At 50.3% G+C, this 14,665-nt stretch overlaps 1 protein-coding gene across 1 annotated transcript in view; it reads left to right on the top strand.

The window, feature by feature from the left end:
- Nucleotides 1–14,665, top strand: part of LOC139826103 (dynein axonemal heavy chain 9-like) — a 45,786-nt gene that overhangs the window by 15,398 nt on the left and 15,723 nt on the right. The window contains exons 9-17 of the mRNA XM_071801048.1: nucleotides 408–524; nucleotides 1,249–1,403; nucleotides 4,319–4,387; nucleotides 5,335–5,461; nucleotides 7,350–7,605; nucleotides 9,446–9,687; nucleotides 12,439–12,574; nucleotides 13,601–13,797; nucleotides 13,892–14,316. Of these exons, the coding sequence (XP_071657149.1) occupies nucleotides 408–524; nucleotides 1,249–1,403; nucleotides 4,319–4,387; nucleotides 5,335–5,461; nucleotides 7,350–7,605; nucleotides 9,446–9,687; nucleotides 12,439–12,574; nucleotides 13,601–13,797; nucleotides 13,892–14,316 (1,724 nt within the window). The remainder of the gene's footprint in view (nucleotides 1–407; nucleotides 525–1,248; nucleotides 1,404–4,318; nucleotides 4,388–5,334; nucleotides 5,462–7,349; nucleotides 7,606–9,445; nucleotides 9,688–12,438; nucleotides 12,575–13,600; nucleotides 13,798–13,891; nucleotides 14,317–14,665) is intronic.

The raw sequence follows: 14,665 nt of genomic DNA, 5'->3' as shown, positions 1-14,665 counted from the left end.
GGAACCACAGGCTTGTTTTGACTTGAAAGTAGGTTGGATTTGGGACTCAGCAGGTGCATCCGTGGGTTTTCTGGATGATGGTGTGGTCTTCAGGCCAAGTGGTGGGGGAGAGGGTGTGGAAATAGTCCATCTTGCCTGTAGGCTGAAGATAGTGCCATGTGGGCTGTGGAAAGCCCTCAGGACCAAAGGGTCCCTCCCAGAGAAAGGGCCAACATCTCAGCCATGGGACAGCACAGAAATGTTCTCAAGCTTCGTGAGGACTTTGCCACGTTGCGATGGCTGAAGATTGGCCAGAGGAGTGGCTTAGTTCACGGTGAATAAGAGAGGGCATCTCTGGATCGAGGAGTTACAGGTACCTTCCTAGTGCCATCTTGCAGCCTCACAGCTTGTGTTTTGCCTTTGTGCAGGACTTTGAGCAGGATGCCTTTGGTTTCCAGCAGAAAGTAGAAGACATGGACCGTCGGCTGGGCACCATTTTCATCCAGGCTTTTGATGACGCCTCCAACTTGGACCACGCCTTCAAGGTTTGTTTATCGCTCCCTTGCTCTTCCCTAAAAGGGAAATCAGGGCACCCGGCTCGGTGAGGATCACGCTGAGGAGACCAGGCAGTGCTGGAGCCACAGGCACATGGGGCTGGTGTTTGCTGGTGGGACAGTGGGACTTGTAGCTTTTGGGCTGCTCTTGGTTTGGGATGCTCAGGCTGGTGGGTCCCTCACAAAGCTTTTGGATGCCAGGAGATATATTTGTGTCTCTCTCTGCAAGTCGGGGGAAATCATGCTTTTTCTAGGATTTCCTGGTGAGAATTGATATTGTTAGTATCAATTTGTTAATATTATTAATACATGGATCTGTTTCAGTTTTGGAAACAGGTTTTCTAGAAACAAAGCTGGTTTATTTATCAATTAATCTATCTTGCAGAAATAATAAATGGTATTTTTTTAAAAAAATCAATATAAGCATTTGTAGAAAAGACTTTAGCAAGTGACAGTGTTTATCTTTGTAAGTTTTTTGAAAAAAATAGAAAATCTTGAAGCATTTGAAGAACAACAGTTGGAATGTGGTCCAACCCCAGAGAAAGTCTGAGAGGCCCCGTAACAAAGGGAGCAAATTTCCTTTTTCCAAAGTGCCCATCGGTGCGGACAGTATTGAAGCCTCTGGGCTGGGGAGGAAGGTCCCAGCTGATCTCTCTGCAGGAGTCGGGGTTGTAAATTTTTCCCCTCTTCTTTTCCTGCGTGTTCACCCCAACAGCTGCTGGACATGTTCGGGAGCCTTTTGGAGCGACCGGTAGTCGCTGCAGATGCTGCTGGCAAATACTCCGTCCTCATCAGCATGTTCAGCAGGGCCCTGGACCGCGCCAGGCTGATCTACTCCCGGCACATCCAGGCAGAGCTGAAGCTCGGTAGGTAGAACGTGCTGAGTAAAATGGGTTTTACAGGGAGTTTGATTGAGATTAATTTGGGGGGGAAATGATTTATTTTTCTAAGGAACCCAAAACTTTACAAATTGCAGATGTTTTCAGCCTCTGTAGCTCCTAGTGGCAATGGAAATGCCTGGGAAAGCTCTGTTCTTAGTATTAAAGCAAATAATTGGTTAGGAGTAAAAATACCCTTTTTCAAATGTGTATGCATGATATGTGACTGGGAATGGAGACACATGCTGAGCTTTTCTCCCAGCGAGGCTGTGACAGGAGGTTTCTCTCCACATTTGTGTGCTGCCTCCAACACCCCATGGGACCTGCAAACCCACTCATGTGCTCCTCAGAACGAATTTATTTTGTTTCCCTTACAATGCTTAAAATGCAAAGTATGCGAGTGGGACTTTGTAACCAAGGGTTTAATCAGCCTTTTCCAAGTTTATTATTCCCCGTGACTGTTGGCGCAGGGGGGAATGGGTGGATTTCTATCAGATTATGAGGATTCAAGTGTGTCATTTTGAACAATAACCTATTTACTTGCCTCAGAAAGATCATACTGGAACGAGACAAGTCCTGGACTGGAGAGAATCATGGAGAGAATCATTTGCTGTGAATTTGTGGTTATTGTTCTGTGGCTGTTAGATAAGACGGACAGAAGTAACTCCTGGTCAGAAATCCCTATGTCAGTGTTTGTGAGGGGCGGGGAATGTGTCCCAGGCAAGGGACACCTCACATCAGCTCAGGTTTGGACATACTCTGGGCTTCTCGTTTGATCTCAGCTCCTTATTCAAGATCCAGAGGCACTCGCCTTGGTCACAGACCTACATCAGTGTGGCAGATGTTGGATTTAAGGAAGGAAGCTGGGAAATCAGAGCAGTTTTCTGCAAATGAGGTTCTGTTGTTGCATCTTTGGGGTTACAAGTGCAGTGTTCAGTCAAACGCTGTTCCAATGTGCCCTCCCCAGGATCCCCCCTGTGCACAAGAACATGCCGCCGGTGGCTGGAGCGCTGCGCTGGGCGCAGGAGCTGCGAGCGCGAATCCAGGTGCCGTTTGATCACTTCAGGCACATCCCACATCTGTGCGTGTCTGTTCCAGCCAAGTTGCTTTATGACCACCTTGCTATCTTCTCTGTAATCAATCTGATTTTCTTTCTGTGGTGAACATTATCCCGTGGTTATAGCTGAAATAATTCTTAGTCAAAGAGGTGTGAAGTGGTTGCACTGGTGCTTTTCAGCTTCCTTGTGATCATTATTTTTTTTAAGAAACTCATTCACTGGATTTGTTTTGAAGCGATTAAGAGGCACAGTGGGCTATTCAGCTTTCAGACATAGTTCCCGGGTTGCAATTGAAAGAGGTATCAGAACCTTTCCTGCTGCAATCCCACTCAGCATGTTCTCCAGGACCTCCTCAGCTGCAAGTCCTGGTTCTGGCATCATCCAAACTGTGAATAGCAGAGAAGTGCTGGGCTGGACTCAGCTGAGATGGGTCGATGGAGCTGGGTTTGCACGTTGGGGAGCAGACGAGCATTTTGTTGGGCAGAAGAAAACTTTCTCAGTGTTAAACAAAGGAGCCATCTCCCAAGATCAAGGAAAGAAACCAATGCTGGTATATTATCACCCAAATGCTTGTTATAACGGATGGTGTCAGGGAAGTATGGCCTCATACTCACAGCTGGCACCACATGAGACAACATTTAAGAGCTCTGTAAGCAAGGCAGTGTTGGACTTATGACAACTGAGGGTGTTCTAGGGACTGCACCTGGTAGCTCACAGGAATGGCTTCACGTGTGCTGGTCAGGATTCTGTGTAAATGGATCCACTTTTTTAATGTACTTGACCAAAATAACTTGACCGTCACTGTACCATGTTTGTAACCTTCTCTCACTGTATCTTGCCATTAAGTGTCTTTAAGTGCACAGTTATTCTGCAGCAGCAAAGACATTGGTGCAATGAAACAAACTCTTGGGCTGTTCCCAGCACAGAGCCCAAGTTATCATGTCTGATTTGAACCTAAATGGCAAATTTTTGTCCACCATGAAGGACCCAGATCTGCATTTCACACTGATTTTCTGTCCTCTGTTTAGAGTAGTTAATAACATGCTCTGCAACGGTGGTGACATGATGCTGTTGAAAGGGAAAAAGGATTAAAAAGGAGAAACAAAAGTGGTTTTGCTGGGATTTACTTGGATTTGCTCAGAGGACTTGTTTACTTGCAGCAGGTTTCTCAGCACTTGCCCAGCGGTGACTGCTCAGGCGCTCCTTTTTTCCAGCTTTTGGTTAAGTTAATTCAAGTTTTGTCAATATGTCCTCCAAAATCAACAACCATCTTGAGGAAAACTTGGATATTGTAGATGAAACAGTGGGGAAAAGACAGCATGATAAGAATTCCTCTGGCCTGCTGTTCCCTGGGCTGTACAGCCCTGGCAGCGTGGCCAGGGCTCTGCCTCCCGCACTCTGGGACACCTTTGCTCTTCGGTTGGAGGGGCATGAATTGGGCACCGCCAAGAGCTTCATCTGCCGGGAGCCACACTCTGCTTCTTTCTGTGCCTCTTTGGCCTCAGAAAGTGGTGGCTGGTGAGCAGAGGTTGCCCTGCTCTGTGCAAACGCCGGAGCATTGAGTATGTTACGGAGACCAGTGTTCCTCCAGCAGCTCTGGGCCCTTGTTCTTCCCCCAGGACGTGGTTCTCATTTGCCAGTTGCCATGCAAACACCCGCAAAAGGGCGCACTGGGGCTTGGAGAGCTTTTGTGCAGTGAAATGGTTTTGGGCGATATGGTGGGGTTGGAATGTAAGATCCCCAGCCAGGCTCTGCCTGCAAGGTGGTGGGTGGTTTTGGGAAGGGGTAAATAGAGACTGCAGCCTCACAGGGCTAAATGTAACGCTGAGCTTGTCTGTTGTGCCACCAGCTGCTTGGACTCTGCTGAAGGAAGAAGGGTGATAGAGAAGTATGAAGAAATGATCCAGCTGCTCGACAGGTAAGTGGTGGCTCAGGCATGACTGTAACTATATGAAAAAAAGCCAAACCTTATAGAATCATAGAATTGTTTTGGTTGGAAGAGACCCTCATGTCCATCCATTAACACAACCCTGGCACTGCCCCGTGTCCCTGAGAACCTCGTCTCCACGTCTGTCCACCCCTCCAGGGATGGTGACTCCACCACTGCCCTCGCAGCCTGTTCCAATGCCCGACAGCCCTTTGGGGAAGAAATGTTTCCTAATATCCAGTCTGAACCTCCCCTGGTGCAACTTGAGGCCATTTCCTTCTCCTTCTCTAAACCACCTTTCAGCACATTTGCAAGCCCAGGGCCTGAGAATGTCTCTTTCTAAGCCAGAAGGAATTTTGTGATGAGAGAGGAGGAGGAATCCTTTGCTACACACCACAGTCTTTCTGTGATATCTTGAAATGAGAAGTTTGCATGGGAGGGACAGGGGCTGTGCAGCCCAGCAGAAATGTTGGAACGAGATTCTTTTGGATGTAGGAGATGCTGTGGTAGAAAACCTGAGCTGACCAGAAGTCTCAATCCACTTGTGCCCATTCACAGTGTACTTACCGTGGCTGTAATGTGTGTATTCCACAAGTGGGAGTGGGATTCGTTGCACCTCACTTAATATCTTAATGTTTGATGCTAAAACTGAACTGATTGCTCTGAGCTTTTGAATGTTTGTCCCCAAATTTGAATCCTCTGCTAAGAATGGTACTTGGGGGATCTTTGTTTTCCTGACTTGATGCTGTCACTGGTTTTCAGGTGTTTGTCTTTGAAGCCAAGATCTTTATGGAGGTGGTGTGGGTGGGTTTTAAATATTCCTTGATGTTCTTCAGCCCTCAGAAGTGGACTTGGCTTTTATTTGGTTCTATGTCTTGGTGTGCGGGCTTGGCAGCTACGTGGTGGATGTTTTAATTGGTTTGTTTGTTTTTCGGCAGGTATCAGGAGAAGCTCTATGCAGACTGGTCCCAGACAGTCTCTGAAAAATCACAGTACAACCTTACTCAACCGCTTATCCGGCGAGATCCAGAAACCAAACTGGTCACAGTTAATTTTGATCCCCAGGTAAGAACCAGCTTTCCTGTCTGCTGGAGGGCACGTCTCCAAGCTGTGCCCCACCGTGCATGGCAAGTCTGGTGGGATCGCTACTAGATCTGTTCTGCTGAGGTCCCTGGAGCATCTGTTATGGGTGACATGAATTAACCATCCCCTTTGTGGGCTCTGTCTCCTGGTAAAATATCAGGATTACAGTTTAAGCAGCGCAGATTGTAATTAAAGCCAGAAAGTCTGTGAGTAGCCAGATGTTAACTGGTGTCAACATCTCCAGAGCAGGTTGGTTTGACGCTGGTGTGGGGAGCGTAGGAGCATCATCCTACAGACGTGGGTTCGTGTTATGTTTACCTGAAATCTGAGCTTCCTGAAAGGGTATAAAAATCCCAGGAAAGGTTTGTTTTGTTACTTCAGTGTTGTGGCTGTTGGATTTCCTTAATTGTGGTGCAGGAGGCTTCCAGTAGGTCTCTGTTCCCTAGGGCTGCCCTCTCCAGCACAGGGAGGCCTGACCATCCCCCTGCCCAAAGCAGAGGCAGGGTCCAAGCCAGCAGAGTGCAGAGGTGGATTCAAAGGTGCTGGGGCCTGATGAGAGCTGGGGCCTCTCAAATGTGAAATGCCATTTGCTGCGGAGGTGCTGAATCTCAGGGGCCTGGGAAAACATCAAACACTTCCCCCTTTCCCTGGGACTTGCTGCTGTTAGAGAAAAGTGTTGAGGTTCCAGAGCTCATTCCAGCTTGGCTCTCAGACAAAGGATTTGTCCAGCTCCTTGGAATCTCCTTGCTAAGGTGGGAAGCAAATGGCCCCAGGGGATGTTTTCCACCCTTCACCCTGGTGCCAGGGTTTGGAGCCTGTGACGTGCTGAGCATGTTCTCAGCTCCAGTCTCTGAGTGCTTCTGCGCTGCTCTCAGCTTTCCATACTGAGGACTGCCTCATGTCCTCAGGTGCCTGCTTAGCAGCCCCTTCATGCCCTTCAGAGCAGATAGGAGCACCTCATTTTGCCTAAAGGGAGGATGTATTTGCAACCCTTCAACATTAAAGAATCTTCCAGAGCTCACCTTCCATGGAGGAGAGGGAAAGAGGGTAAGACATCCTTGACACCATGGTGGGGATGTCTCAGACATTCCAGTGCATAAAAGGGAGGGGAGTTTGGTTCTATCTCACTTGGCCTCCTGCTCCCTCAGTCCCCTGCTTTTCCCTTCCTCCCATCCCATCCTCTTCCATCCACCTCCTCAAACTGCTCCCTTCACCCTTCTGCGCTCCGTCTTTCTTTCCTCTTCTTGTCATTGTGGACATAGTCACTTTAGTATTGTAGATACTCCTCACCCCTGCCATTGCCCATACAATATACTGAATTTCTGTCACCCAGCCAAAATGTGCCGTTTCAGGAGCATTTTCCCTCTCACAAGCCACTAAACTGAGCAAAGATTTTTTTTTTTTGTCTTAGAAGTGATATATTGCGTTGGAAGACCTTGCTGCTCCGTTTGTTGCAGGGACTCACTTCTACTTGGGTTTATAGTTTAATAACCCACTCAATCCCGTTCCATCACAACTCAAAGATGCTTTTGGTTGTGCCTCCTCCTGCAGGCACAGTATTGCTGAAAGACTGTATTGATGAGGATAGCTGAGAAGACCAGAGATCATCATGGCTTTTAGAGGCTGCACAGGGTTTGCTGGCTGGGTAGTTAACAGAGCTATATGTCTTTGATTGGGAAGCAAATCAGAGGCAAAGATCAATGGGAGGGAGATGGTCTGGACTAGGAGGTGTCCAGGCCCTTCTCAGAGCGTACTGCTTTGTGAATAAAACAGCAGGAACCCCCTAAGATCCCCAGAATTGACGGGAGGGTGTCTACCAGGTGAATGGGGAGGATTGTCTCACATTCAGCTCTCTGCCTTGTTTCTGCAGCTGGTGTCGGTGCTGAGGGAGCTGAGCTACCTGTCTGGCAGCCGCCTGGGAGCCATCCCACCCACGGCAGCAGAAATCTATTCCTCCAAGGAGTCATACCGGCAGCTGGCGGCCAACTTGGAGCTGATGGTGAACAGATACAACAAGGTCCTGAAGACAGTCCTGGAGGTCGAATACCCTCTCATACAGGAGCAGCTGTGGGATATTAACTTGAAGCTGAAGAAGGCAGAAGAAACACTCAACTGGAAGATGGAGGGTGAGCTAGCTCTGTGTTAGGGCAAAAGAGGCCGTACAGGATTTCACAGAATCCCAGACTGGTGAGGGCTGAAGAGACCTCTGGAGATCATCCAGTCCAACCCCCCTGCTCACGCAGGGTCACAGAGCAGATCACACAGGTGGGTCCAGGCGGGTTTCAATGTCTCAGAGAAGGAGACTCCACACCCGCTCTGGGCAGCCTGGGCCAGGCTCTGGCACCTCCCAGCAAACAAGTTTCTGCTCATGTTCAGATGGAGCCTCCTGTGTTTCAGTCTGTGTCCGTTGTCCCTCACCCTGGTGCTGGGCACCACTGAACAGAGTCTGGTCCATCCTCTGACACCCACCCTGAGATATTGATCCCATTGATCAGATCCCTCTCAGCTTCTCTTCTCCAGCTCAACAGCCCCAGCTCTCTCAGCCTTTCCTCAGAAGAAAAATGCTCTAGACCCCTCAGCATCTTGGTAGCCACCGCTGGGCTCTCCCCAGTAATTCCTTGTCCTTCTTAAACTGGGGTGCCCAGAACTGGACACACCACTCAGATGGGGCCTCACGAGTGCAGAGCAGAGGGGGAGGATTCACCTCCCTCGACCTGCTGGCCACACTCCTACTCACGCAGCCCAGGTACCATCAACCTTCTTGGCCACAGGGCACATTGCTCATGGTTAACCTGCTCACTTGGGTCTCATCAGATTCCTCCCATGTCCCCAGCCTCCATCACCTGGTTCCCAGTGACAGTTCACAGCAGGGCAGGGGACTCTCCAGCAGAGCCAGCACTGGGGAGACAAAGGGCAGCCCCCAGCCTGCCTGCTCCTTCCCATCTTACCTTGATCTGCTTGGGCTGGGGACAGGATCCTGATCCCTTCAGCTTCCCTCTGGGCTTTTGGGGAAGAGAGGCTGCCCTGTAAGCAGTGATGCTGAGGAAACGGCAAGATTGGGGTTTGTGAGAGCTGGCAAGGCTGGGGTTGAAGAGTCTGCTCCCTGCCCGTGCCAGCCCAAGTGACCCACTGTGTGGTCATGTCCCTGTGTCCCCAAGGCACTGCTTTCTCCCTGAGTTGTGCAGGGACTGGGACCCCTTGGCCCAGCCATCTGGCTTGGGACAGACTTCTCCCGGTGGGGGCCAGGGCCACCTCGTTATCCTTTCCAGCCAGATGAAATACTGTGGTTAGTGGTGAGGTTTGTGCACCGTGACTTTGGGATGATTTAACCAGTGTTCTTGCTTGATCAGTTTTAACTGCAAAGCAGAATGGAGGAAGACAATTTGTTTCCTCTTGGTGAAAGCAAACTGCTCGCTGTTGGAATATATATTTCTGTCATCAGGCTTGTGGTATGAACAGGAACAAGTGTCCTCCCTTGGGAACTTGCAAAGCAGAATTCCTCATGCTGAAAAACTCTTTCTCCATTGCACAACAAAGATGAAGGGACTTTCCTGCAGATGAAGTTCCCTGAATCTAAATGCAGCCCTCGCTGGTACCTTGGGCTGTCACAGCCTGTGTTTGTGGGGCTGTGGGTCCCTGCTCTAGTGACAGTGGCAGGAACACTCAGCCTGTTGTCCTTGTTCTCTCTCTGGTAGCAGATTAAATCTGGGCACGGGAAAGGGGGAAGTGTCAGACGTCCCCACGGTGCTGGTGCTCCTGGCAGAAAACAGAGGCTGCAGCTGTACCATGGATTGTTGGGGTAGGAGGGAGCTAGAAGTGACTCTTTTGGTTGAGGTGGTAAGTCTCTTGTGTTAATGATGGGTGAGAAATACATGAAACCGTGGGGGAAAAGTCTTATGGAGAGTGCACAAGAGCTTGGCCATGCAGCTCTGAAAAAAAGTAGTCAATCATCTCATTTTTTACCAGGTGTCTGGGATCACATCTCCATGGTGATGGATGATGTCCGTGACCTCGAGCAGAGGATACAGAAAGCCAAAAACAATGTTGAGGAGATCCAGACCATCGTGGGATCGTGGGCGTCGCCCGTATTTGTGAGAAGAGATTGTAAAAGAGAATCGCTGCTGAGCCTGGAGGACTGTCAGGACCGCCTGGAACGGCGTTACAGCCTTGTCCGAGAGTCAGGGCAGAGGATTCATCTGCTGGTGAAGGTGAGGGGGGACCTTCTCCAGGGTTTGTTGACTCTTCATAGGCTCTGGGTGTCTCTCCGCTCTGGTGAAAATGTCCAGGGCTGCTTCACCTTAAAATTAACTCCCTTAACTCATTTGAAAAACTTACCTGTTGTTGATTAAGGAATACTTTGATGGGTGAGCTGGTACAGCTGAGTGTGCGGGGCTGCTGACCAGGCACCGAGTTTGGAGCAGGAGCGGGAGCCGATGCAGCCCAGTCTGGCTCCCAGTCCTGGTTCTTGTGAAGCCACTAGAGGGGAGTCGTGCATCAGGCTTTGGGATCCTGCTCAGAGGAGAAACTCCTCCGAAATATTCACCTTAAAATGGAGAGGCAGCTGGCTGTGGCTGACCTTTCTGCTTTAGGCTTGTTGTTCCTCTGTGGGAGCAGGAGGTGACGCTGTCAGTCCAGGGAGAAGCTGAGTAACAAGAAAAAAGCTGCTGTCTGAACCCTGGGTTTTTTCCAGTGGCTTTGCCAGAGCTGAGAGTCCTCTTTGCAGAGCAGGAGAAAGCCCAAATCTCTGCGCCTCACCTGCCCAGAGGTTTTAGCGTGTCAGGGACAGCACCTTGGCTGGAAGGCAGATGGATTTTAGGTCCAGCCCACTCCTGAGGGTCACCATCTGGCCTTGGACTCTGGAGAGACTGGGCTGACCCTCTCTGGGACACTGAGCCCTTGTTGCTCACCTTACTTCACTGTCTGCACTCAGCCTTGGGCTTCTGACCCACTTCTGTACCCTCTGAACCCACGGCGAGGATTTTACTATGCCCACGTTGTCCTGCTGCTACAGCTGTGACAGGCTCAACCACCTCCAGCTACACCCAAAAGATGGGAACACTTCCTAAATTGACCGGAGAGAACATGGGGCTGTGGCCAAGGCAGAAGGGCTGGCACCGCTGCTCTGGTGGCTCACAGGGCAGGACCAACTGCAAAGCAGCATGAAGGTCCTGGGGAGGGAAAGGCACCGTGGCCCAAAATAGGATGTCCCCATGCCTCTGTCCTGCTGTGCTGGTCAAACCTGGAGGAACAGCAGCAAAGGGGCCAAGAGCTGGTCTGCTGTGTTTCCCTTGGGTGTTCAGGTCTTCTTTTGAGCAGGGGAGTCTTGAGGCTGCTGAGAGAAGAGCACAGAGAGTTTGGGTACGTGCACCCACAAGCACAGGCAGGACAGTGAGATGCTGGCTTGCATTGCCCTTTTGCACCAGGATGAGGCCTCTGGAGTAAAGGTTCAGTAGAACACCAGTGACAAGGGGGCATTGTCAAATACAAGGGCATGGGACGGTGAAGAGGGGGTGGTGCTTTCAAATGGGCATTCCCATAGTGTTCAGTCCTGTGAAGTTCCCCTTTCTCTTGTGTCAGCAAAATGTGGAGGTGAGTCTGCAAGGCACCAGAGCCCTGGCTTGCTCTGTTAACAGTTTAATCACTCAGCGTTGATGTGTAAAGTTGGGGAGCAGCAACTCTGGGTTGACTCAAGCCCAACTGGCAATGCCACTCTATCTTGAGGAGGCTGAGGCCAGACCTTCTTGCTCTCTGCAACTGTCTGAAAGGAGGTTGGAGCATGGAGGGGGTTGGTCTCTTCTCCCAAGTAGCAAGAGATAGGATGAGAGGAAGTGGCCTCAAGTTGCACCAAGGAAAGTTCAGATTGGATATTAGGAAAAAATAATTCACAGAGAGGATTGTGAAGCTTTGGAATAGGCTGCCCAGAGCAGTGGTGGAGTCACATCCCTGGAGGTGTTAACAAATGTACAGATGGGGTTCTTAGGGACATGGGTTAGTGGTGGAGTTAGGTTATGGTTGGATTCGATGATCTTGAGGGTGTCTTCCAACCAGAATGATTCTATGATCTCATGTGTGCCAAGCTGCCATGCCACTGGGAATGGCACCCTCTCCTGTGTCCCCAGAGATGAAATACAGCCGGCTTTGAACCCCTGGCAGCAGACTGCAAGCTGGACCTTACGTTTTTTTTGAGCCCGTGCCTGTGTTGAGAGCCCCTGGCAGGCTTAGGAGAAAGAGCCCTCAGAGGGCATAGCAAGGCCGGAACAGGATCACGGCAGAGCCTGGGAGGTGCAGGGGATGGATACCCAGGCTGGTCTTGTGGGTGTGGAAGAGGAGACGCAAGAAGGATGGGGCCATTCTGTGGCCTAGAAAACCGTGAATTTCCTGACTGTGAACTTGCCTGGAGGTAAGGAACGCAATAAGCTGAGAAGGGAGGCTGTAAGCCAACCCTTTGTCTTCTGATCCCAATCTTTAACTATTTTCACTTGGTTTATTTAAAAACCCTTTTCTGAATTTTAAAGTTCTCTTGTTTTGAGATGACCATTTGTAGGGCAGAGGTGTAAGCAGTCCACTTGGAAGGACTCATCCACCCGAGGTAACATTATACAGGCCACAAGGACTGAGGCTTCATGCATTGGGATGAGCCTTTGGCCCAGGTCTGCAAAGCACCCTTGAGCCCTTTGGCCTCAGAGAAGAGGGAGGAGAAGGTTGCAGGGCTGCTAAGTCTCTCACGCACTCCATTTTTACCTTGTGATTATTTTGAGTTGCTTCAGATGACAAAGCAGCCCTTGACAGAAGGAGAAAATTGTGGCCATGCTACCAGCAGCAACATCCGTCTGTCTGGTTTCTCTCCCCCCGCAGGGCTGGTACCTGTGTGCTCATTGCCATGAGTCCTCAGCTGTGGGCAGCTCTTGTAGGACAGACTCAGCCCCGCTGTATTTCAAAGTGTCGTCTTTTTCTTCCAGGAAAACCAGAGCCTCTTACTTGCAGACCCAGCATCTGACATCTGGAAGGCCTATGTGGATTACGTGGATGAGATAGTTCTGGATGGATTCTTCACTGCCATTGAGTGCTCACTCAAGTACCTCCTCGAAAACACAGGTAACTGCTGGTTCCTCAGCTCTGGCCGTGATACCATCTTCAGTCTCACCAAAAGGAAGTTTCTGTTTTGTGCTTTGACTTGTGGTGGTCTTTCTACTCTGCCTCTTGCATTGTCTACAGCAAGTGCTGGAGGAGCCTCCAGACTCAGAGGGTAACTCTGTCCCCTGGTCACTGGAGCAAAGCCTTGCTCAAGGGAAGGGACAGAGATGACTGTGCACCATTTGCTGGGATTTGTGAACAGACAAAATTGAGGCATCATTCCAAGTCTGTTCTTGGGCATCAGCCATCTCCTGACCTCCCATGCACAAAGCATCAAGGTGACACAACCTTTCGTTTGTGGAGAGTCTCAAGAGTTGGTTCTGTGGATGAAAGACATGAAAGAAAAACCTCCATCACTGAGGAGTGAGGAGAGGGGTCACCAAAGCAGAGCTCCTGCCTAAGGCTGCCACGGAGGGTCACTCTGCTGAGAGCAGCTGTGTCCAGCTAAAGCACATCTTCAGAACGCTTCCCTCCTGGATGTGGAGGCACACTGAGCTGGAGAATTGCATCCAGTTCCTCACCATCTTGTTAAAAACAAGCACATAATTTCACATTTGTGGAACCAGTTGGTGTTTTATTTTTTCATGCCTTTCTCCACTAAATTAAAGAGCCTCTTGGTTCCTGTTGTTTTTCTCCTCTTTAAGTACTTATGCGCTGTAATTGTTCAGCTCTCAGACTCCCTTTTGATTAGCTGAAGAGCCTGGTCTCTTTAAGGCTTCCCTCCACAGCATTTTTCCGGTCCTTAAATCACTTGTGTCTCATCTGTTCTCCAGTATCTCCTGTGGGTACCAGAACACCAGCTGGTTTGGCAGCCTCCCCTCTGCGTTGTATGCAGACACAATGTCACTGGACCCAGCGAGTGGGTGTCCCACCTGCCTGGTGTCCCTGTGGGGCATGTGTGTGTCTTGTGGTGGGATGTTAGTGGTGGCTCTAGATCACTTTTCTCCCCTTCAAAAATAACCTGGCACCTCTGTTCTTCCCTACCAGATCCCAAGGCAGGGCTTCCTCCCCTGTTTGAGGTGCAGCTGGATTTGGTGATCCCAGATTTGATATTTCAACCCTCCTTGGACCCTGGCACAAACGATGGCTTCTGCGACGTGGTGGAAGGTCTTCTCAACGACATCTACCGGATCTCATCGCTGGTGCCCAGGCTGGCTGAGCACAGCGGCTTCCTCCACTACCAGGTCCGTGGCTGTGGAGCTCCCTCACGCTGTGTGGCAGTGAGGAGGTGCCACGCTGCCCCCGCATCACTGCGAGCTCCTCTCCTCTTCTCTCCAGGCTGACATGGAGGACATGGCTGACCTGGCCGACATGCGCCATGAGCTGATGGGGCGTGTGCAGGCCGTGATGGCGGCCTGCTGTGATTACCGCAGTGCCTTCGACCACTACTCCTACCTGTACGGGGAGGACAGAAAGGAGTTCTTCCGCCAGTTCCTCCTCTACGGGCACATTCTCACTGCGGCAGAAATCGAGGCCCATGCAGAGAACGGGGTCCCTGAGTCACCTCCCACGCTGCAGCAGTTCCGAGAGCAGATTGACTCCTACGAGAAGATCTATGAGGAGGTGAATCGCATCGAGCCCATCAGCATTTTCCAGAGTTGGATGAAAGTTGATGCTCGGCCTTTCAAAGCGTCTCTGCTGAATGTGATTAAACGGTGGAGCTTGGTGTTCAAGCAGCATCTCATGGACCACGTCATGCACAGGTAGGAACCGTTCTACCTCTTCTTCCCAGAACCAAAGTGGGTTTCTCTTGTGTTGGCTGGGCTTTATCATTTCACACTGATAAGCAAAAGGCTAATACAGGAGCAAGAGGAGGGGGCACACACCCCCTGCCAGCTCCATCGCATCTCTGCTAACTTTCATCCCCTCGTCTCTGCTGGGAGCAGCTGGTCCAGCTGAGTGTGTAAAGTGCAAACAGTTCCACGAACTCGGTACCATCGACATCCTGCGAGCTGATGCTCCTACGACCTACTGTGTGGTGTTGGACAGGATGTCTGTTTGTCTGTTCATCCTGGTCCAACTAATCTAATCTCTTCTAGGGCTCTATGCTTA

Source organism: Patagioenas fasciata, chromosome 35 (genome assembly GCF_037038585.1).
Source record: "Patagioenas fasciata isolate bPatFas1 chromosome 35, bPatFas1.hap1, whole genome shotgun sequence".
NCBI classification, from domain to species: Eukaryota; Metazoa; Chordata; class Aves; order Columbiformes; family Columbidae; genus Patagioenas; species Patagioenas fasciata.
Note: the sequence above shows the minus strand (reverse complement) of the source record. Positions and strands in the feature narration are given on the sequence as shown.